The sequence below is a fragment of the Poromitra crassiceps genome (assembly GCF_964638095.1).
Source record: "Poromitra crassiceps genome assembly, chromosome: 19".
In the NCBI taxonomy this organism is placed as follows: domain Eukaryota; kingdom Metazoa; phylum Chordata; class Actinopteri; order Beryciformes; family Melamphaidae; genus Poromitra; species Poromitra crassiceps.
Window position 1 is genome coordinate 4,371,814 of NC_139646.1, and position 24,657 is coordinate 4,396,470.

At 41.8% G+C, this 24,657-nt stretch overlaps 1 protein-coding gene across 1 annotated transcript in view; it reads left to right on the plus strand.

The window, feature by feature from the left end:
* Positions 1-2,448: 2,448 nt before the first annotated feature.
* The window catches only part of LOC310793493 (adhesion G-protein coupled receptor G7-like), a gene marked incomplete at both ends in the record, with an annotated part of 58,116 nt that continues 35,907 nt past the window's right edge, over positions 2,449-24,657 (plus strand). Inside the window, 11 exons of the mRNA XM_083655295.1 lie at positions 2,449-2,565; positions 2,817-2,893; positions 4,077-4,225; positions 9,198-9,388; positions 10,048-10,200; positions 12,006-12,118; positions 14,061-14,407; positions 17,410-17,491; positions 17,840-17,998; positions 19,744-19,909; positions 21,036-21,217. Of these exons, the coding sequence (XP_083511421.1) occupies positions 2,449-2,565; positions 2,817-2,893; positions 4,077-4,225; positions 9,198-9,388; positions 10,048-10,200; positions 12,006-12,118; positions 14,061-14,407; positions 17,410-17,491; positions 17,840-17,998; positions 19,744-19,909; positions 21,036-21,217 (1,736 nt within the window). The remainder of the gene's footprint in view (positions 2,566-2,816; positions 2,894-4,076; positions 4,226-9,197; positions 9,389-10,047; positions 10,201-12,005; positions 12,119-14,060; positions 14,408-17,409; positions 17,492-17,839; positions 17,999-19,743; positions 19,910-21,035; positions 21,218-24,657) is intronic.

A 24,657-nucleotide genomic window follows, 5' to 3' on the forward strand; every position in this document is an offset into this window, starting at 1 on the left:
AGCTGCCAGGTTCTGCAGCGAAAGTTCAACTATAATGAACTTTGACCCAAATATGCTGACGTCTTCGAGGTGCATCCAATGGCATTCTGGAATTTACAAGAGCTAGGTTGTGTTGATAGGAGAGGATGGGGTATTCTAAAGTAACGTTGCTTTAGAATACAGCGCGTGCCCCTGTAGTTACCCTGTATAATAGGCACCCGATAGTTATGGAATAACTACAGTATAGGTTCTCCTAAATTGAAATTACATTTAAATTATTATTTCTCACAGGTCATACGTACCCTGTAACAACAGAATACTGTAGGTAAAAAATAGCTATGGTATTATAACAGAATAGGTACCCGGTAGTTACAAAAATAGGTACGGTATAAGTTCTTTATAAGTCCCCATTCATTACCCCCTCATTCCATAAATTCAGATGTTGTTACCCTACTTACCCTGTAAATTCAGATTTTGTTACCCTACTTACCCTGTAAATTCAGATTTTGTTACCCTACTTACCCTGTAAATTCAGATTTTGTTACCCTACTTACCCTGTAAGTTCAGATTTTGTTACCCTGTACTTACCCTGTAAGTAATCTAAAGCATTTCCAAAAGTTGCATAGTGTACCTTGAATCTTTTAAATAAACATGCCTTTTTCTCTTAGAAAATTTCTGCCAAGCAAACAAAATCTACGGATTCAACTTCCCACTCACCCCTATCGGCTTGTTTGGATATGCTGAGGAAGTTTGTCCTAAAGGAACAAATAGTGGCAAGTTTATCTCAACCATGACACTGTAGAGAGCTACTATCCATCTACTGTATATACAGAAGATCTACCATCTATTTACCTACCTACCCACTTATCTATCTAGAAACAGTTGAAGTGACTGGAGCACACAAAATCACTGGCAAAGAAAATTTAATAAGGTGCAAAAACTAACGTTTCGACGCGAGCAGCGGCTTCTTCGAGTCAGACCCTCTAGAGTTAGAGTCTAACCCTCTGACTCTGAAGAAGACGCTGCTCGCATCAAAACTTTAGTCTTTGCACCTTATTAAATTTTGTTTGTTTGTTTCTAGTATTCTGTCCTCCTCTGAGAGCACCGACCTCCCTTTGTGGACGGGCTGTAGCGCAAGAGATTCCTTCCACTTATCTATCTATCTATCTATCTATCTATCTATCTATCTGTCTGTCTGTCTGTCTATCTATCTATCTATCTATCTATCTATCTATCTATCTATCTATCTATCTATCTATCTGTCTGTCTGTCTGTCTGTCTGTCTATCTATCTGTCTATCCACTTATCCATTCATTCACCTGTTAATCTACCTATAATCTATCTATCCATAAATAGTTTTACTTTTCAGATCTTCTCTGCAGAAATGATGATTTGTTTAGAATATCAGGTTCTTTTACCCATATTGATGATTAATTGGCATGTCTTTGTGTCCAACACGTCACCTTCCTGTCTAGCTGGCACACCGAAGGCCTCAGCAAGATGTTCAAACCAGAGAGGATTACAGAGTTTCGATGAGCTACAAGTTCTCCAGTGTGACCTGACGCTCAGGGACATACAACAAGCTGTGAGAACACAGGCTCTCTTCCCTTAAAACCTCAAATACCATCTTGCTTAACCTGTACTGTTACTGGCCACCTACTGGCAAAAGCAAATATCTTTTTTAGGTTTTAAGGAAAATGTGATTTTAAGATTCAATATGACATTACATTACATTACATTACGTCATTTGGCAGACGCTTTTATCCAAAGCGACTTACAATAACACATTTTTCTGTCTGCAATAGAACAATCAACTATGGAGCACAGTCTATGACAACTACAGCTTCTGAAGGAACAGTGGTACAAGTTTAGGTTAGTGGTACAAGGTTGGTTAGGGTTTTTTTTTTTTTTTTTTTTTTTTTTATATAAGGAAAGAGAGAGACGAGGTTAGATCAAGAAGGGCCCAGATGGAGCCTGAAAAGGTGTGTCTTTAGTCTTTTCCGAAAGATCGGCAGTGATTCAGCTGTCCTGACCGAAGGTGGAAGCTCGTTCCACCATTGAGGTGCCAGGGACGAGAAGAGTCGAGATCGGGATGAGCGACTTTTGAGCCCCCGTAGCGAAGGAGGGGCGAGGCGACCTGCACTGGTGGAGGAGCGAAGGGAGCGGTGAGAGGTTTGGAACCTGACCATGGATTGCAGGTACCGGGGAGCTGTCTGGTGTACTGCCCTGTAGGCCAGTACCAGTGTCTTGAATTTGATGCGGGCCGAGATGGGAAGCCAGTGGAGCTCCTGGAAGAGGGGAGTGACGTGAGAGAATTTGGGTTGGTTGAATATCAGACGGGCTGCAGCGTTCTGAATGAGCTGGAGCTGAATGAGAATACATTACTTGTTAAGAAGGGTCATTTTTGCACATCTCTAAATAAAACAAATATCATTCATCTCTCAGCTTACCAGCCCAGCTGATTTTGAGATGTTAGCGGCCAGCACTCAAATCCTGACCTCCAGACCTGATAAACTGATGGCAGAAGACGTCATCGCTGCAGTCGAGATCGCCAACACACTCCTCCTGTCTCCTAACGTCACACAGGTATGAAACACCTCTTCCACCACTGCATCAAACAAGGGGCAGACCCCTGCACATTATTAGGGGTTCAAGAGCGGCTAACTCCTACCCTGAAAACTCCTACTGCTAGCCTGACATCGCCAGACCAATTTCGCAAATGCAAATCCATCTGCCAGAGCAAATAAAGATTGAGCTTGCAGATTCGTCAGGTTCCCAGGCTACCATGGTGATGGAACCCTAATGTATTTGTTAGGATTATTTTTCTCCACTAAAAGTATGTGTACCTCAGAAACCATGAGCCCCAGAGGAACCACATTCGGCAGGTGGGTTCCTATGGCCCCCCACTACTCAGGTAAGGCCAGACCCCCATGCAATGTCGACCCGATGGTGGCGCTATTGCAACATATCATGTAACACCATCTGCTGGGGAAACAGATTTATTTAACTTTGCCTGCATCTATTGCGCAATTTGGATTTGACTTGTGTTACAAGACCAAGCTTCCTAAAGGATAACACTTTTACAGCCTGAATTCTCAATTTCAGAGATGCCGACTTGATCAAGTAATAGTTTTTTAAGCTGATATTGGTTTGGAAATGAACTCTTCAACTGTATTTTTATGAGACTACAGTTCTTTCTATCTGTTCTGATCTATCCTCCTATGCTAATGGTTGTGTTACAGAGAGTTAGGGTGGCAGCAATAGCTACAGTCAGCCAGTTGCTGGATTCCAGTGTACCGCCTGTGCTTGAAAATCACAGGTACGAGTTGAGCTAGGCTAGGGTTTAAAATGATGTTGAACTTTGGTAGTATCTTGGTTTGCGTAACTTTATCCGTGATAAAACCATAGAGATAAATAATATGGATGCAGTATATCCCATAAAATTTCTTCTCCCTGGCGGAGTTCAAACGTTGGCCGTCACCATCTTGATTTTTCATCAGCAGAGTGGGAGGGAATGGGTTGAGTCCTTTCGCACCTCACGTGAGATGAGAGTTTCCCCAGAGCCGCAGCTCCGCCTGCTGTCACTGGACAGGCGAGTTATATAAAGAATGACCCCCCTAAAGATGTTAAGAAAAGGTGAAATTAGCTATATAGACCAAAACCATGTTTTGCCCCTCACTGGAAAGATGTTTAATCCTTTTACAAAGTCAGGCATTTTAACATGGGGGGAATGCCTACTGCCCCCGATTCCTAGTGGCCATTCGAGGAACTACAGCTTTTCAATTCACTTCTGCGTCAAAACCTGGGTTGTGCAACAACCCAGGTTTTACGAGTGATAACGAGGGTTCTCACCTTATGCTAAAAGCTGCTCAGAGCAGCGTCAATCTGAATGGCAGGTGATTGGCGCTCCACCCATGACTTGTCACTATATAAGATAGGCCAAAGTTCAACACCACTTTAAATTTCAGGCCTGTGCAGACATTTAGTAGGCAATAATTCAAACATTACATGTTGTAATTTTGTGATAAAGACCACGCCATGTCTGTGTGCGCCTGTATTATGTGTCTTATGCATGTGTCCACTATTCCCGCGCCCAGCCTCACAGTGACGCTGGAGCAGCTCTCTGTGAAGCAAAGTGTGGATCTGAACACATCTCAGTCTCAGGTGGTCCAGCCCAACCTGGTCATCCAGTCGGCCCAAATCCCTGCTGAAAACATACAGGGAGTCCAGTTCACTTTGTTCAAAGGTGAGCTAACTGTCGTATAGCAGCCAATCACATCACACTTAAGTCTCTCAAAATGGAAAAGAATGTGCATGCTCCATCAATTTCCCTGTTTATAAATATGTGGGGTTAGGTGTTACACCCAGGGGAGTAGTGGTAAATACAGGAGGGGAAACTATCCAAGGTGAGTAGTTACCCACCTTGTTTCCCCTCATTGATTGATACAGTTGATCTCAAAATGCTGTAGGTGAGTAAAGTCTTTGCCTCATTTCAAAGAGGTGGGTAAACCGTGTTTTCTTGCATTGACCCTCCACTACGCCCCTTACACCTGGACCCTTCTTGAAGTAACGCTTCCCGAACTAACCTTCTTACACTTCAAAATCAACAAATGTTACTTATTCCTTGTGAAAGTCTTAGGTGAAGAAGCCTGTGATGCAGGTAGTTTAACTACTGTACTGTTGACAAAATGTACTATTGTAAGTGCTTTGGACAAAAGCGTCAGCTAAATGATGTAATGCAGTAATAATCAACTTGCAGCCCGGGGGCCAGATGCGGCCCGTGATAGGGTGCAGAGTGGCCCCCCGGCCATTTTCTAATTCACAATGAAAACTGTGATGATTCGCGAGCGACCTCTGACCTATGACCCCTCCCCTGAGAGTTAGAATAGCGTCATCGGAGCACTCATAAATCACGGAGGTGAGAAATCGTGATAACCAGCGGATCTCTACCTAATAGAGGCTATCCCATATGACTAGAAATACCCAGAGCAAAGGCATGCATGTAAGTTCCCCGATGAGTAACAACATGTTAATCCTTTGTATACCTCCAAGTCTTAATCTAGGACCTCTATCCCCTCCTCCCCGAGCATCGGGTGGGCAGTCTACCGATACAGGTGGCCTGACGGCACTTTTTCCCTCCAGGGTGAAAGAATTGACTAACCTAGATAGTAGAATCACCCAGTAGGCTACATATTTTGCAAACGAGCTGAAGCCCGAGATCATTCTGTCCTTTCTACATGCATGGAGGAGGCTATTAGCTGAACCCAAAATCATGCCTCTTAACCCTACCTTATAGGATTTGTGGACCCTTCTCAAAAATGTTTTGAAGAAGAAAAATAAATAAATAAAAATCCTGGGGTTTTATAGGTTTTATATAAGTTTACACTTTTCCTTATTAAGCATACAAATCATTGTCCAGTACATTTTGTCCAACACACATGACATCATTGTCCAATATACATTACCTTATTTTTCAACATGGTGTTCATTATACATTCCCTATTTCAGCATCACTCTTGGCTTAGATGACATTTCATTGTTTTCCCTATCTATTTGCTATTTCCCTGTGATTGCTGTCTATTTTGTAATTCACCCTACCATTCAGTTTCACCTCGTTTGATAACGAGTCTTTTTCTCCCTAACTTAGGCTATTATCCCTGCGATAGATAAATGAGAGCCTGTCTGCGTCTTCACATTCCCTGGTGGAGCCGAGACAATTCCATCTAAGTGACGGTTCTCCCGTCTGGCTCCCTGCCTGGGCAGGAGAGCAAAGAGCTGTGAGGTCCGCTCCTTTGGTCTTATCGAGGGCGTGACTATGTTTTGCTGGGTCACGGTGACCTAACCTCTAATTGGAGGCAACACTGTCTATCTGCATGATATCATCCCTGCCCATCTATGATGATTCAGCCATCATGTTTGTGTGTGCGCTGATGTGCGCAGTTCAATTCTAATCAGCCCATGATATCACACTACTCCTCACCCTAGCCCATCTTTAAACATTTCACATGTAATATACAGCCAAGATTACATTTACCACACTTTAAAAGCAGCATTAAACTCAGTTAGTCATCGATTGTCACATCTTCACAACCCTCAGTCAGTACATTATGCTTTTTCAACTTTCCATGTTTCATCATGCTACTGAAAAATCCTTCATTTGTCAACATACTGCATTTCAATTATATAATTCAATCCATGCTCCTAATATAACATTGTGACTTCAGTGCACACAGAATATATATAGAAAAACTTAGGTGAATAGCATTTTAATTTACTAGGAGTCTCCTCTCCTCCAGTCAGCCTTTCCCGCCTGCTGCAGGTGGAGCAAAAGTTCATCCAAAGCTCAGCTTTCCCAACAAAACTAACGTTAAATAAAGTTTGACTGGGGTCCTGCTAAATTGTCAAATATCGCCACCTACTCGCCGCCCAGGCACTTGTATGTACTTAACTAACTTACCCTAACAAACTATCCTTAAAAGCCATTTAACTATCCTGTGTGTGCTTGAAATTGTCAGACTACCCGGCTGATTTATGTTTTACGGTATTAATAGACAGATATTTATAAATACCTTCCAAAATAGGCTATATATCATGATTTATTTGGAGAAACCAAGGACTTCTATGGAAAATCTAACATCCAGCCCCCATATAGCCAGAATGGAATAATCCTGGTTTCATAACCACACGATTCGACTGTGAGATTGGCCGTCGAATCAGGCTCCTTAGAATAAAGTGTTGAATCATCGACTATTCAGGGTCACCCCTAGTAATGTAATATAAATAAAGGTTATGGTAATAATAATACTAATTCTGATTCCCAATGTTTAGGATCTACTTGCAGTTTCGTGGCAGACCGAATTCAGCTCAACACCAATACTTCAGAAATTGTGGTGGAAACTGGGTCCGTAGCCGACGTCCTGGTATACATACGATTCCCCCCCGGTGAGTTTTCCCTCTATTTTCAAGTCGAAAAAGTCACAACTTTCTCATCCACATTGCACAAACCATCCTCCCACTGCAAAAAATACATTTCAGACTTTAACAAGGGTAAATTCAGTTCAGGACCACGTGCATCATGTAGCAATGAGGCGACCTCATGCAACTCAAGCCCATTCGAGGAAACTACATCTTTCAACAGCCCAAGTTTGGCAGGTTTAAAGATGTTTTTGATATCTTCAAAGCTTGAGAAACGAGAGAGATCTTCACTGTCAAGAAACAAGCAGCACAGCTCTAACGTTAGACAGAAACAAGCAGCACACAACTCTAATGTTAGACAGAAACAAGCAGCACAGCTCTAATGTTAGACAGAAACCAGCAGCACACAGCTCTAATGTTAGACAGAAACAAGCAGCACACAGCTCTAATGTTAGACAGAAACCAGCAGCACACAGCTCTAACGTTAGACAGAAACCAGCAGCACACAGCTCTAACGTTAGACAGAAACAAGCAGCACACAGCTATAACATTAGACAGAAACCAGCAGCACACAGCTCTAACATTAGACAGAAACAAGCAGCACACAGCTCTAACATTAGACAGAAACAAGCAGCACACAGCTCTAACGTTAGACAGAAACAAGCAGCACACAGCTCTAACGTTAGACAGAAACCAGCAGCACACAGCTCTAATGTTAGACAGAAACAAGCAGCACACAGCTCTAACGTTAGACAGAAACCAGCAGCACACATCTCTAATGTTAGACAGAAACCAGCAGCACACAGCTCTAATGTTAGACAGAAACAAGCAGCACACAGCTCTAACGTTAGACAGAAACCAGCAGCACACAGCTCTAACGTTAGACAGAAACAAGCAGCACACAGCTCTAACGTTAGACAGAAACCAGCAGCACACAGCTCTAACGTTAGACAGAAACAAGCAGCACACAGCTCTAACGTTAGACAGAAACAAGCAGCACACAGCTCTAATGTTAGACAGAAACAAGCAGCATACAGCTCTAACGTTAGACAGAAACAAGCAGCACACAGCTCTAATGTTAGACAGAAACCAGCAGCACACAGCTCTAACGTTAGACAGAAACAAGCAGCACACAGCTCTAACGTTAGACAGAAACAAGCAGCACACAGCTCTAATGTTAGACAGAAACAAGCAGCATACAGCTCTAACGTTAGACAGAAACAAGCAGCACACAGCTCTAACGTTAGACAGAAACCAGCAGCACACAGCTCTAATGTTAGACAGAAACCAGCAGCACACAGCTCTAACGTTAGACAGAAACAAGCAGCACACAGCTCTAACGTTAGACAGAAACCAGCAGCACACAGCTCTAACGTTAGACAGAAACAAGCAGCACACAGCTCTAACGTTAGACAGAAACCAGCAGCACACAGCTCTAACGTTAGACAGAAACCAGCAGCACACAGCTCTAACGTTAGACAGAAACAAGCAGCACACAGCTCTAACGTTAGACAGAAACCAGCAGCACACAGCTCTAACGTTAGACAGAAACCAGCAGCACACAGCTCTAACGTTAGACAGAAACCAGCAGCACAGAGCTCTAACGTTAGACAGAAACAAGCAGCACACAGCTCTAACGTTAGACAGAAACCAGCAGCACACAGCTCTAACGTTAGACAGGATGAAAACGCAAACAACACCCACAGTGGTGTTGTTTGCGTTTAATCCCCCGATGCAAGAATTAATAAATACTCCGGGGTTACGGCAGCCAATCAGCGTTAAGCAGCAAGCGACTGTTGGCAGTGAAATTTCGCTCGAGTTGGGATATTTCATCTCGGGCGACGAGCAAATTTTCGCTCTGTCTCTGTCGCTCAGACGCCCATCGATTTTTCTCCCGGGCGAATATACGCTCAATCGCTCGTTTGCATTGACTTTGTATGTAAACTCGATGCCAGCGAAAAACTTTAATAGGTCGGTGTGAATGAACCTTCAGTCAAAGTGTTGTGAAACTTTGTACACATGTGTACTGTATCTGATCATGAACAATTTGGGCTCTAGCATAACTTCCACATTAAAAAAAATAATGGTGTCCACCATTTGGTAATTGTTTTGTTTTGAAAACCTTCAAACATCATTCAGAATGACACCAAATGCAGCTCAGGAATCTGCTTGCAATATTATGACAACCACCACCACTACAGCTACAACATCAACTATCACTACTATTACTTACTACTACAAATACTACTGTACTAATAATCATTTACCTTTCTTTCTCTCTGTCTGATTTCTTGCATCTGAAGATGCTGTGGCTGGACAGCGAAAGCCATCAAACATCTCCGTGGGTTTTGTTCTCTACCAGAACGATGGTTTCTTCAGGTCCCGGCTCTACAGGAGACAGAAGTCCACCTCCATCAGGGTCCTGTCGGCCAGTGTCAAAGGTCACGACCGTGCTGTGGTGCCACAACATGTGGAAATGCTGTTCACACCCACAGTAAGATAACTAAGCTGTCAGCACATTTACATCATGACAATTTGTATATTTTACATCATTTTACATTTGTACATCATCTGAGCCTTACCAACGTTTACGGCCTTGACCTGGTCTGTACACTGCTCGTTCATATAACTTGCCGTCAGGTTTAGCGTGATGTATGGGCAGATACCATCACAGTAGTGTTTTCAAATTCATAAATGTGAAATACCTGTACTGTACGTTATTAGCATTACACAAATTTGAAGAGGGATGGTGGGATCTTATGGAGGCAAACAATTTGATAGTGGCAAAGACAGCGTGGAGTTTACTAGTACCATGAAGTTTTCATTGAAAGTTGTATCAGTGAGTTTCATCTCAAATGTCTGAGCCATGGTATCCTTGACTTGATCTTGGGGCGGCTTTAGCTCAGGAGGTAGAGCGGGTCGGCCAATGACGCAAGGGTTGGCGGTTCAATCCCCACTCCCTCCCAGCTGCTGTCGCTGTGTCCTTGGGCAAGACACTTAACCCTCCTTGCTCCCGATGGTGTGTAGGCACCCTGCGTGGCAGCCTGCCGCCATCGGTGTATGAATGGGTGAATGTAGACTATCTACTGATTGTAAAGCGCTTATGTTGCAGAACTCGACAACATTTATTTATTGTTGTTGTTGATGTTTTAGATCAACACCAATGCAAAGCTGTATGACTACGCCTGTGTGTTCTGGGACTACAGCCTGGGTGACTGGAGCACTCATGGCTGCACCAAGGGCAACGCAGTGGGTGGAGTTCCACGATGTTTCTGTAACCACACCACTAACTTCGCTGCACTCATGGTAAAGTGCTGTGGCTCTATTGTGGCAATGTCTTTCAAAATGAGGTTAAAATGTTTTTGTTTTTGTTTTCTTTTTTCTTTAAAAAAAAACCTGTTACAGATAGGACAACCATAAACTGAGAAATATGATTTTGTTTTAATATTGGAATGCTGGTAACGGGGAAAAAAGTGAAGTCCGTCTGAAACAAAAATAAATGTGTTCTGAGTTTGTCACTCCACAGAAACGTGTTATTAACACATTCACTGCCAACAGTTTTTTTTTACTGTAGGTAGCTTCTGCCAAGGGTTTTTTTGAGGATTCTGGCTCATCTTTCAAGAGCCGAGGATTATTTTCTGCTAGGAATTTGTGAACACAAAATATCTCAAAAGAACTAATAGAATGTGTGCTTTCTCTGTCTAAAAGAGTTAGTTTGTAGAGTTAGTAGTTATGTAGGCATTAGCAGTTGAATACAGCATGGTTTCAGCATCTGAAAAGGAAAGTTGAGATAAATGCCTTTTTGTGAAATTCGATAGAACAGTCACTTTAACCATTTATTTTTGGCATCAGTAACACATCAGACATCTAAACGTTCTGAACAGTAATTTCCTCCATAACACCACCCCCACCCCCCTCTCCTTCAAACTCCTCCCTCCATGTGTGTTCTCCTCCTCCCTCCGTGGCTCTGCAGCGGCCGTGTCACAAGCGAGTTTCTGCTGTCTGTGCTGCCTGGCTGCTGGCGGCCGCTCTTTGGGCGAGTCTGGATGGGGCTCGTTCGTTTTCGGTTGTGAGCTCAGCTGGAATGAAGCTGCGTGCGATTCTGGGCTTTCTGCCGGTGTTTCAAAGTGTGTTCCACCCGTAATCTACTATGCAAATTTGCAATCCCCCACCGCCAGCTCCCAGCGCGAAAGCGAAAGCGTTTTCGCCAATCCATTTTCATGAGAATGGCTTCCTCACGCTGCTGTCTTTGCTTGGCTTTCTCTCGTCTGGAGAGCACTGTCGCCACTTAGTGGGTCGGTAAAATAGGTTAAACACATTCAATAGCTCCCATATTTTTCTAGGAGATGTAAAAGGGTTTGATCCATGTCCCACCGTCAATTTTTTTTTTTTTTTTTTGACGAGATATCTCGTCCACGGCAGTCAAGCGTTGGTTTCTGCTTGACGAGATATCTCGTCCACGGCAGTGAACGTGTTAACCACCCAGCCAAATTTGAACTATTAAAAATGTCGGCAAGTTGTCGAAGGTGCAGTGTCGAGGTGCGGACATGTCTGCCCTGCACATCTTACAAGCACCGCTCCCAATAAGGAAGCGGTCAGGGAAATGGAGGTTCACTGCACCCCCCAAAGTAAAGTCCCACCTCAACGAGATTCCAGTCTTCATCCCTTCCTCAAACATTTCGCCTCTCGGCCTCTCTTCTCAAACACCTTTCAAATGGTGACTCTTTGGAATCTGGAACCTGGGACTTTTTCTCCTTCTTCCTCCACTCATCCATGACCACAATCATTCTTCTCTCCTCTCCTCCTCCATTCTTCTGGTGGAGGAGATCGTCTCCGTCCTGCCGTATTAGTGACCCTCTCATCTCCAGCCCTCCATCTCCCCGATCGCTTCCTTATCGGAAGCCGTTACCATTAAGGTTTGCAGGACAGCAGAAGATGTGGACTAAGCATTACCTGACTGACTGACTGACTGACTGACTGACTGTCTGCCTGCCTGCCTGACCTGAATTTAGCTTGTGATGAAAAATAGGATTTTGACAAATACAAAAGAAACATTAATGTGTAGAGAAATCACTGTTTGATTCTGTCCTCTGGGTTTGTTTCTCCAACAGATATTCAGGGAGAATTACAAATATGCAGAAGCCCTGAGCTATATCTCCATCATTGGACTATCTTTCTCTATCATTGGCTTGACAATAACAATCATTCACCGCATTACGGAAAGGTAAGACAGGACACACCTTCTTTTCCTCCACATGCACAAATGTGATTAGATTGTGTCACTGCCTGCCTGGTGTTGCACAACGCTGGATCTGCACAAAATGGCCCTCATTTCTCAAACAAGTGTAGAAACCAGAGCAGATCTGAAGGCAGAAATCATCTTACGACATGGTTCCCGTGTGATTGTATGAACCAACCAGTGTTATGCCAAACTCTGCATGTTTTTAGTGGGAAGGTTCATGTTGAGGCGAGCATGGGGAGAGCATGCAAACTCCACACACAAAGGCCCTTTTCAAGCGATAGCCCACCTGGGCACTATAGACACTAGTCGTGTTTCCATTACTCTCAGAAATGCGCAAAATCTATATATCGCAATAGAAAGTGGGTAATGGAAACACGTGAATTTCGAAAAACCTCCCAAATATCGCAAAAAGTTTTTTCGCTCTCATGAGGTGGTTTTTCAGACGTGTCGATATAGAAGTTTATCGCAAAAGTGTAATGGAAACACATTTTTCGCATTTGCACGTCATGTGACCCATATTATCCCTTGGAAAAGGAGCGGAAAATAAGTTTGGTAAGTAAGGTTCGATAGCCGTGTCAAAACCTCCGCAGCAAGTGGAAAACTTTGAAGCAACGCTACCTAGCAGAAAGACGAGTGTTATGCAAAAGCGTAGCCGGGCAAATTAGATAATGTTTAATGGCAGAAATCGGTCCATGGTGACAGCAGGCTGCCTGTGTGCGCGCATTTGGCACAGCGGCGAGATGAGAGGATGAAAAGCACACACTGGTGCGGTGGTGCTGTCTGAAGTGAATACAGTGACTGTGAGTAGGCTAATACATTGCACACGTTTCAGGTGCAATTATAGAACCAAATCAGCCTTTTCCCCCCTCCATCTCTAAATCGGACCAGTTGTAGGCTATTAGGCTACCTTTTTTCCTCTGCCTGTCGCGCTGACTGCATTCACGCAGCCAGCAACATTTTGCGACTCATTTTCTTTTGAATTGATAATCAGGCTCGTTTATATGCATTGTAACTTCATGTTGGGATTTGCATTGACCATTGGTTGGATTTGAGCATGCAGGGGACGGGATATGGGGCAGAAGATCCCCGTGCGTAATCACTGTGGCAGCTGCTGCAACGGGGAATCACTCAAACGCAACTTCAATGGAAACGCCTACAAGTCGCAATTGTACATTGTCGAAGTTGTAGAAATATCGCAATTCTTTTGCGAAAAACTGTAATGGAAACACAGCTATTGACAGCATGGCGAGACATACCCCCATGGGTGAAGTTTGCGTTGGTTCCTATGGTTGGTTCAGGGGGTGCACAGAACCCCCTAGTGGCCATAGCCAAAAATGAATGTTTTAAATATCCAATTTATAACACAAAAGTTATATTTTATTGTAATGCCTTGCTCTAGATAAAGGGTAGAATAACTGTGTGACTGTGATTATTTTCAATGTTTATTATAAAACATAATATTATGCTGGTCTATCTATGAGCCATATCTGAGCGGCATAACCTTGATGTAAACAACAGATAAAACGTGTGCGTAATGACGTCTCCATGCCGTGGAGAGGTGTGTGTTCGCACTTCATACCTTCACCAGTCTCCTTCCCTCCCTCTGACATGTGTCATTCTGTGTGTTTAAATTGTGTTTTCTGAATTCCTATGGAATGATGGTATTTATTGAAGTTATAGGCTATCTGTCGTGAGAATGTGCCACCGTGACACCTTTTTTCCCATTTTGGACATTTTGGGTGTGTAGTAGACAGCAGCGTTCCTGACAAAATGGAGCTACGTAAAGCTCACTACAGTGAAGCAAGTTACAAAATGTTCAAGACATCATAAAGACAATCTTTATGATGCTAAATGATAGCTAAATAAGAGCCAGGTTCAAAGTAAACAGAAATAGCCTTTAAGGATTGCTTTTCAACTTCTTTAGTTTTCAAGGAAAAGCTCGAAACCAGAACTCCACTATTGTGCTGGTGAGTATCTGCATCAGTCTGCTGGCCTTCAGCATCATCTTCCTCTCTGGAGTCAACAACCCCAATGAAGCCAGCAGCACCCAGGTGGAAGCCACCAGCACCCAGACCACCATCCCTGATTCAGACGTCCATGTTGAGCCAGATGAGGGACCCTGCACGGCAGTGACGGCTCTTCTCCACTTCTTCCTGCTGGCGACCTTTGTGTGGAACGCTGTGTTCGGCACGCAGTTGATGCTTCTCATCCACAAAATACGCCGGAGTCTTCCACCTGCCTTCACCCCCCTCAGCATTACGATTGGATGGGGTAAGAGATTCAACATTCAAATATTTGAAAGGATTGAAGTTTAAGCGCACAGTGGTACCGCAGAAAACAATCAATTTGTGTGTTTTTCTTTTGACAATAATGTGTTTCTGTGTGAAATGAATGCTTTTAATTTTTGCATTCTCAACAGAGATGCATTAATGCATAAAAAAATACTGATTGTTGTAGCTAGATACAATCAAGTACCGGTAGATAATTCCTCAACCTCAGGAGCCACAATTGCAGATCATTTTTCCGTTTTCAAACTAGAACGACATCCGTCTGTCCAGACTTGTGCAGAAATTCCGTCAAGGCGTTACTGAGATATGGCATTACCGAGCTTGAAAATGGCGTTTGTGAGGTCACAGTGACCTTGACCTTTGACCACCAAAATGTAATCAGTTCATCCTCGAGTCCAAGTGGACTTTTGAGCCAAATTAACCAAAATTCCATCAAGGCATTCCTGAGATATCGCGTTAACGAGCAAGAAAATGCATATTTGTGAGGTCACAGTGACCTTGAAGTGACCTTGAGATATATCGCGTTAATGAGCATAAAATTAGAGGTCGTGAGGTCACAGTGACCTTGAACTTTGACCTTTGACCACCAAAATCTAATCAGTTCATCCTTGAGTAGAAGTGGAAGTTTGAGGCAAATTTGAAGAAATTCCATCAAGGTGTTCCTGAGATATCGCGATAACGAACATCAGACTTTTATGGTTTCTGACAACTTTTATGGTTTCGACAACCCGAAACCATAATGCCTCCGGCCTGGCTATCGCCGGCGGAGGCATAAAAACTATAACTATAAACTATAACTCTTTCTTCTTCAGCACAATTAATTACATTTTATTGTTTTGTCATATCAACTAGTGTACAAATAAACTGAAACTGAAACAAGAATGTTGGCAATTCCCCTTGTTTCAAGTAACTGTTATACTGTATATAAAACCTGCATTGAAAAGTGAATACTGTGAAGGTAAGTAAGTAAGTAAGTAAGTAAATAATTTATTTCGGTCAGTTTGTCAATTTCACATAAATGCATTACAGTAATAATGTGCGTTTACATATAGGAGACCGAAAAGGTGTAGGCTGAAGCCGCAGCTTATGAATACCTACCCTTTTTTACATTTCATTACATCAAAAATCAAAAACAAAAAATAAGATAGTTGCAAGAATCAGTTGACAGCGAGAAGGAAAGTTTTCAATAGAGCTTAGAAGCCCTAATGATAGCTTTTAAGTACTTGATTGTACTAGGGGTTTGTATTTGTTAAAGGGATAGTTTGGTTTGTTTGAAGTGGGGTCCTATCAGCTAGTGAGATACACTAACTTAATTAAGTACAGTGTTCAGGAGTGAGTGCGCATTGTGGAACGAGACCGCGCACTCAGCGCAGCAGCCAAACCAGCCTTTTCTCTGTAAGTACGGGGGGTCAACAACTAAAATGTAATTTAGCCACCTAAAACACCTAAAATAACGCCCACCTAAACAAATCGACATCCGTGTACATGCACGCTCTATTTTGACCATTTTCAGCGCTTTACTTTTCCGCAAAACAGCAGTTTCATTCGGCACTGCTTTTTCTCCCAACCGTACAACTACTGTATTCCTCCGCTAAAAGCCAGCACAGAGCACAGAGCCACGGTTTAAAAAAACAGGAAGGCTTAGAAGAGAGATAAAACACTGACTTACTTTAGAGACAACAAGTCACCTGGCCTCTCTGGTCTGGGATGTTTTCCACAATTTATCCTGGGAATGGTGAAAAAGGTCTGCAGCCAGGGCACCCAGGCATTTAGACAGGAGGCGCATCTCTCTGCCTGTTCACTTCACTCTCTGCAAAAGTTCCTCTTCTGTATTCTCTCTGGTTCATAATTATATCCTTTTGTCACCAAGGTGAATGGCATATCATCCTCGCTATCAAAATCACTCATATTTTCGTCCGTGTATTCTATTTGTTGTGTCTTCAAACCGGGAGAAATAAAATAGCCTACCCCCAAATAACTGCGGAGTAATCCAGTGCTGCGGCTGTGTGTTGGCTTTTAGCGGAGGAATACGGTAGTTGTACTGTTGGGAGAAAAAGCAGTGCCGAATGAAACTGCTGTTTTGCGGGAAAGTAAAGCGCTGAAAATTGTCAAAATAGAGCGTGCATGTACACGGATATCGATTTGTTTAGGTGGGCGTTGTTTTAGGTGGGTAAATTAAGTTTTTTTGTTTAGTTGTTGACCCCCAGGACTTAGAGAGAAAAAGCTGGTGATGCTGCTGCTCTGGGTGCCGGATCTCGTTCGACGCTGCGCCCCACTTCAAGAACACTGTACCTAATTAAGTTAGTGTATCTGACTAGCTGATAGGACCCCACTTCAAACAAACCGAACTATCCCTTTAAGTACTCTTAGTTTAAACATTTTTTTGAATTTACATATAGAATTGCAAATTTTAACTCATCGCAGAGACTATTCCATAGTTGTACACCTTTGACAGAGATGCATCTACTTTTAAAGTTTGTTCTTACTCTCATTTGTTTGAACATGCAGGTTCCCCTTAGTTCGTACCGGCTGACTCGGGGTGAAAACAATTTCTGAATGCAGTTGGGAAGACGGTTATTATGTGCCTTGTAAAGTATAATGGAGGTTCTGAGCTCAACTAAATCTTCAAATTTAAGGGTATTTCATTTAATAAAGAGTGGGTTTGTTGGGTCGCAGTATTTGGAATGGTTGACAAGGTGAGCAAGACTCATGGGGCTGTTTCTTGGTTTATTGCTTCCCTTGACAGAATACAGAGCATACAGTAGTACAATGTAACACGCATGAAAACAAACTGATACTTTATAGGTTGTTTATTTAAAAAGTAGCTTGATGAAGCTTCACACACTTTGGTGTTCATGTGTGTGAAACATGCTCCAACTTCAAGCTGCTTATTTTATTTAGAGAATATAAGAATTGTTTTTTTTATATATATATTTAATTCAAGCCACATGTAACTTGTTTGATTTCCTTGCTGTGTTATTTTAGGAGTACCAGCCCTTATCGTGGCGATCACACTAGGAGCTACCTACAGGGTCGACGCGCCTTTGGGATACAGACAAGAGGAATTGTGGGTCAATGACAGTATTTTATTGCCTCTCTGCACTTGTCTCTTCTGTTCTAACAAATAGCTTCTTACCTTTGGACACATCAAGCATTGCCAAAAAGGGCCTTAAAAGTGCTAAAAGTGTAAATATTTGCCTTTATTATAGATGTTGGTATGTTTTTCCTTTTCACTTTGTGATTTTAAAGATCACGTGATGTCCAGATATTTCCAGCAGCTACAGTGGAGTTTGATATGAGAAAAATGTTTCAGGATTTAAAACATCAGCTGTAAATGTTGGTGTCGCTCACTCAGAATCATAGAACTCTTACTAATTGTACAGTATTATCACTATTTTATTTCTGTACCCTCAAGTTGCTGGCTTGCAGCTCTGGACAGCGACGGGCGGTTTGACTTTAGGAAACCAATGTTTTGGGGGTTCGTCCTTCCAGTTGGCCTGGTCCTCATCTACAATGCTGTACTCTTGTGTTTCTTTGCAATAAAGACATGCAGAACAAATCCCAACCTAAACAGGTAATGTTGGAGCTTAAAGTTTAACTGCAACTTTTGTACTCCTGCAACCATTTTTAAATTGACTGATCTTACACACTCTTGCGCACTTATTGCTACTCTGCACTAGTGTGCCATTGGTGAAGCCTTTGCGTGCCAAAGGTGTGTGCCGTAGTTTGCAGAGATACTGCTATACTGCTACACAAGGAGGGCCACTGTTTTTCCCTTGGCCAACCCAACATTATGCATGCGTGTGTTCCAATGAGCTGAAGACTGACTGTATTTAGACCTAAGCCTATTAAACTGGAAAAGATAATACAGTCCAGTTAGACACAAGGTTATGCACACAATCTTAGACAGCAAATCAAGTGTTTATAGTCAGAAGTTACACAAAAGAAAAAAAAAAATGTGCTGTATCAGACAAATTAATCGCATAGCCTACAGGCACTTACTATATTAATTGCAAAATGTCTGTCTGTCCATCCGTTCGTTTGAGCACATTTATCTTCCTAGCCGTTGCTCCAATCGCCTCCAAAATTTGCCAAAACACTTTTCAGGGGTCTGGAATGAATCTGGTGCAAAAAAGGAGAAGAAAATCTGCTCACAGAGGGTCTTCTTCTTTTTGGTGTTTTATGGCAGCTGGCACCCGCCACATTACCTCACCGCCTCCCTCTGGATTCATCCACCCACTGTCTCCCCCCATCCTGCCCTTCTGGTCCTCTTAGGTCTCTTCTTCTTCTTGCTCCTCTTCTTCCCATCGTCTTACGGCGAGAGCATCCAGCTTATCGGAGCATTACCGCCACATTCTGCTCCCAGTATGGATCAGACAATCAACTTACAATCTAAACCCCTAACACACACTCGCACAACCACACACACACACACCTAACTACGTCACGCCCTACTAAACACCCCTGCCTTCACAACTCTCCGCTCACAGAGCGTGTAGCGGTATTTTGTTTTTAGGCCTTCACACTCACAGAGCCATTGTGACTTCATCAGCATCCCTTCTCTGCTTCCCACTGATGATGTCACCGCATCAGTGATGATGTCATCAGTGATGTCACTCAAGCAAGTTCGCTGCTGAGTTTCACCTGTCTGATTATGATGATGATGATGATGATGATTATTATTGACAGCACTAACAACCAGTTTTGCTCCACAACAGCAATTCGTAAATGTGCTCATATCGCCACCTACTGGCAACACAAACAATGATTTATTTCGAGTACCGTTCGTCCGATCGACTTCAAACTGGTGGGGTGCTGCTGGGGACCCCAGAATGTGCAGTGACAAATTTTGTGCAATTCGACCAATCAGAACATGGCTTTCATGTGTCTCGAGAAACGTTTGTCTGATCGACTTCAAACATGCTGTGTGCACTGCTGGGGACTGGAGAAAGTGCATTTTCGACTTTCATGCAATTCGTCCAATTGGGGGGAAGCGCTGCAGGGGATGGGTGATGTGGGAAGGGAAGGGGCACTGCACTAGTTATATTAATGTGTCACAAATTTGGTTACAAGTAAATATACTTGAGTGTCATCAGCATAGATATAATCAATGCTGTCTTCTGATGATATAAGCTAGAGGGAACATAAATATTAAAAAGGAAGGCCACAGTAACTGTCGCTAGTAGTCATGTAGTCATAGTTTAGTATTTTTCATTCAGTATTGAGCCATCATACAGTATCAACCTTTACATGTATTTATCTGCAATGTTTGACTCCAGATAATAACGTCCAATCACCTATGCTCTTTCTGTTGTGCAGTACAAAGCAGACGTCTTTGGGGAAGAAGTTCCTCCATAGTTTTTCAGTGGCTGTGTTACTGGGCCTTTCCTGGATACTGGGCTACATGGTGCTCAGTACCAGCCAAGAGCAGGGAGTGGTCCACCTCATCTTAAGCATTGTCTTCTGCCTCTGTACCACCACACAGGTAGGTTACAAGAACACAGCCACTTTGTGGTACAAGGTTACTTACCTCGCATTGGCTTCTGGTTAGTTTTAGAATTGATTTTAAGATTTTATTGATTACTTATAAAATGCTAAATGGCCTTGCGATATTCTGGAAATATCACAATTCTTAAAAGAAAAATCTATGGCTGTAGCGGGCTCAGTTTTAAAGCCAGAGTGAAGTTTCTGGTATGAAGACCTAAGGTATCACTTGATGCCAACCATGTCATGCTAGGAAGGTGGCAACAAGTTAAGCGAAATTTTGGCGAGGTCAGAAAAACAAACATTTTCAAAGGGGTCCTCTTTTTCACAGAATAGAGAAAAAGCCAGCACTCCAAATGTCCTTTCACAGGTTTTAATAGTTCCTCAAACCGGGCAGCAGCAACGAATGTTTCAGCCAAAGGCCTTCCTCAGGCCTTCCTCAGGCCTTCCTCAGGCCTCCCTCAGGCCTTCCTCAGGCCTTCCTCAGCGTTGTGCTGAGTCAGGCACCTGTGAAAGGACATTTGGAGTGCTGGATTTTTCTCTATTCACTGAACTCTTTGCTTTCCCCACCCAGTGAGTTTTTAATCCATTTTGAGTGTGCTCGCTACCGGTGAGTTTTCTATTGTCATCTTTTTCACAGCCTAATGTTGGCAGGCCTCTTGTGTGTATGTGTGTGTGTGTGTGGGGGAGGGTGTGTGTGTGTGTGTGTGTGTGTGTGTGTGTGTGTGTGTGTGTGTGTGTGTGTGTGTGTGTGTGCGCGTGCGTGCGTGTGTGTGTGTTAGCCTTTCTTTTTTTTTTTACTTAATTTTTATTTGGTTTACATCAACAACAATACATTGTATTCCTTCGATTACAGTTGTTTGCTTGTTCCTTTTCCTTTTCCAGTAGTGTGCTTATTGTACACATTATCATTGCATGCTATTTCATGGTTAAAATCAGCTAATTTTATTTCATGGTAGAAAAAGGGAAGTGGTCCCTGCGAAATTTGGTTTGGTACATACCGCCCCCTTCTGGCAGCAGTGTCAGGTTAGCATAGTGGTATGGTCTGAAAAGTTTGGGAACCCCTGAACGACAGCAATAATAAAATAAGAGTGGGTCTAACCAATTTCTTCCTGCTCACTCTCCAGGGTTTTCAGATATTCATCTTCTTCACAGCAAGAACACCGACCTTCAGGAAAGCCTTCTGCAGGCTCATCAGGCATAACTCTTCTGCCAGCACCCAGAGCAAAGAAAGCAAAGAACAGGCAACGCAAAGCACTGGCATTAACTTAAGTCAAATCAACTCTCAACTACCCAGCTGGCACACAACGTCATTAGACGTTGATCTTTGGTTGGATGGAGGTCGTGACGTCCGTGACCATAATCCAATGTCAGTCCAACGTCTAATGTCAACGTCAGGTTGACGGTTAATACTGACGACATCTGACGTTGATATTATGTTGGTTTTAAGTTGTGTTTTTAAATAACCAAAATCCAACGTCTGGTAAACGTTGTAATATTAACATCCACACAACGTTAAATTCTAACATCATCAGACGTTGATATTTAGTCGATTTTAAGTTGTGTTATAAAGTAACTAAAATCCAACGTCTTCTAAACATCCCAATATTAACGTCATTATAACGTAAAATCCCAACATCATTAGACGTTGAGATTATGTTGATTTTAAGTTGTGTTATAAAGTACCTAAAATCCAACGTCTTCTAAACATCCCAATATTAACGTCAATATAACGTAAAATCCCAACATCATTAGACGTTGATATTATGTTGGTTTCAAGTTGTGTTTTTAAATAACCAAAATCCAACGTCTGTTAAACGTTGTAATATTAACATCCACACAACGTCAAATTCTAACATCATCAGACGTTGATATTTAGTCGATTTTAAGTTATGTTATAAAGTAACTAAAATCCAACGTCTTCTAAACATCCCAATATTAACGTCATTATAACGTAAAATCCCAACATCATTAGACGTTGATAATATGTTGGTTTTAAGTTGTGTTTTTAAATAACAAAAATCTAACGTCTGTTAAACGTTGTAATATTAACGTCCCCACAACGTTAAATTCTAACATCATCAGACGTGGATATTTAGTCGATTTTTAGTTATGTTATAAAGTAACTAAAATCCAACGTCTTCTAAACATCCCAATATTAACGTCATTATAACGTAAAATTCCAACATCATTAGACGTTGAGATTATGTTGATTTTAAGTTGTGTTATAAAGTAACTAAAATCCAACGTTTTCTAAACATCCCAATATTAACGTCAATATAACGTAAAATCCCAACATCATTAGACGTTGATATTATATTGGTTTTAAGTTGTGTTTTTAAGTAACAAAAATCTAACGTCTGTTAAACGTTGTAATATTAACGTCCCCACAACGTTAAATTCTAACATCATCAGACGTGGATATTTAGTCGATTTTAAGTTGTGTTTTAAAGAAACTGAAATCCTACGTCTTTAAACGTTCCAATATTAACATCAATATAACGTAAAAACCCAACATCATTAGACGTTTATATTATGTTGGTTTTACGTTGTGTTTTTAAGTAACCAAAATCCAACGTCTGGTAAACGTTGTAATGTTACTGTCCACACAACGTTAAATTCTAACATCATCAGACGTTGACATTTAGTCGATTTTAAGTTGTGTTATAAAGAAACTAAAATCCAACGTCTTCTAAACGTTCCAATATTAACGTCAATATAACGTAAAATCCCAACATCATTAGACGTTGATATTTTATTGGTTTTAAGTTGTGTTTTTAATTAACCAAAATCCAACGTCTGTTAAACATTGTAATATTAACATCCACACAACGTTAAATTCGAACATCATCAGACGTTGATATTTAGTCGATTTTAAGTTGTGTTTTAAAGAAACTAAAATCCAACGTCTTCTAAACGTCCCAATATTAACGTCAATATAACATAAAATCCCAACATCATTAGACGTTGAAATTCTGATGGTTTTAAGTTGTGATTTTAAGTAACCAAAAATCCAACGTCTGTTAAACTTTGTAATATTACCGTCCACACAACGTTAAATTAGAACATAATCAGACGTTGATATTTAGTCGATTTTAAGTTGTGTTATAAAGTAACTAAAATCCAACGTCTTCTAAACATCCCAATATTAATGTCAATATAACGTAAAATCCAAACATCATTAGACGTTGAGATTATGTTGATTTTAAGTTGTGTTTTTAAGTAACCAAAATCCAACGTTTGTTAAACGTTTTAACATTAACGTCCACATAACGTTAAATTCTAACATCATTAGACGTTGATATTTAGTTGATTTTAAGTTGTGTTTTAAAGAAACTAAAATCCAACGTCTTCTAAACGTCCCAGTATTAACGTCAATATAACGTAAAATCCCAACATCATTAGACGTTCATATTTTGTTGGTTTTAAGATATGTTTTTAAGTAACCAAAATCCTACGTTTGTTAAACATTGCAATATTAACGTCCACACAACGTTAAATTCTAACATCATCAGACGTTGATATTTAGTCGATTTTAAGTTGTGTTATAAAGTAACTGAAATCCAACGTCTGTTAAACGTAGTAATATTACCGTCCACACAACGTTAAATTCTAACATCATCAGACGTTGATATTTAGTCGATTTTAAGTTGTGTTATAAAGTAACTAAAATCCAACGTCTTCTAAACATCCCAATATAAATGTCAATATAACGTAAAATCCCAACATCATTAGACGTTGAGATTATGTTGATTTTAAGCTGTGTTGTTAAGTAACCAAAATCCAACGTTTGTTAAATGTTTTAACATTAACGTCCACATAACGTTAAATTCTAACATCATTAGACGTTGATATATAGTTGATTTTAAGTTGTGTTTTAAAGAAACTAAAATCCAACGTCTTCTAAACGTCCCAGTATTAACGTCAATATAACGTAAAATCCCAACATCATTAGACGTTTATATTTTGTTGGTTTTAAAATATGTTTTTAAGTAACCACAATCCTACGTCTGTTAAACATTGCAATATTAACGTCCACACAACGTTAAATTCTAACATCATCAGACGTTGATATTTAGTCGATTTATTACTTTTTTTTTTTACTTTATTGCATGCTCAGGGTCAGCGACCTTTGTTGGCGGACGTGTCCTGGGTGCCGGTGTTGGTGGCATTGGCAATGGCCGTTGCCCTTGTCTGGGCAGTGGAACCGGGGGTTGCGTAGTTTGGGTCATTGGCTCTGGGGCTGCCGTGCTGACCTGACCCTGGTCGTGGGAGGTGCGAGGCACGGGTGAAATGTTGAGCCGGGGTGCGGGCACCGGTAAAGTGGGTGGCGCCCTCCGGGGTGCTAACCCTGAGGCCGGTACGCACGCCGGCTCGAAGGACCAGTTTGTAAGGAAGTTTATGTGCTTGCCTTGTGTGAAGTGTGAAGTTGCCGGATCTTAGGTAAGGGCTCACGGGCAGTGGTCGATTAGAACCACAGAGATGTCTTTTCAGGCTTTAATGAAATATCAGGCAGATAGGAGCAAGGCAGAAGCCACGTATAGAGCTTACAGATTGCAGAAAGGGGAATAGGACCAAGAAGCATATCATAACAGAACAACACCTTTTTATACCCCCCCACATTCGGGGTATGACACCGTTGGTGATGTCACAACGTCCGGGGAGGTATGACATCATCGGTGACCTCATAAAGTCACGTCTGCCATCACAGTCAGCCTAGACCGTCTGCCATCGCTGATGACCTCACAG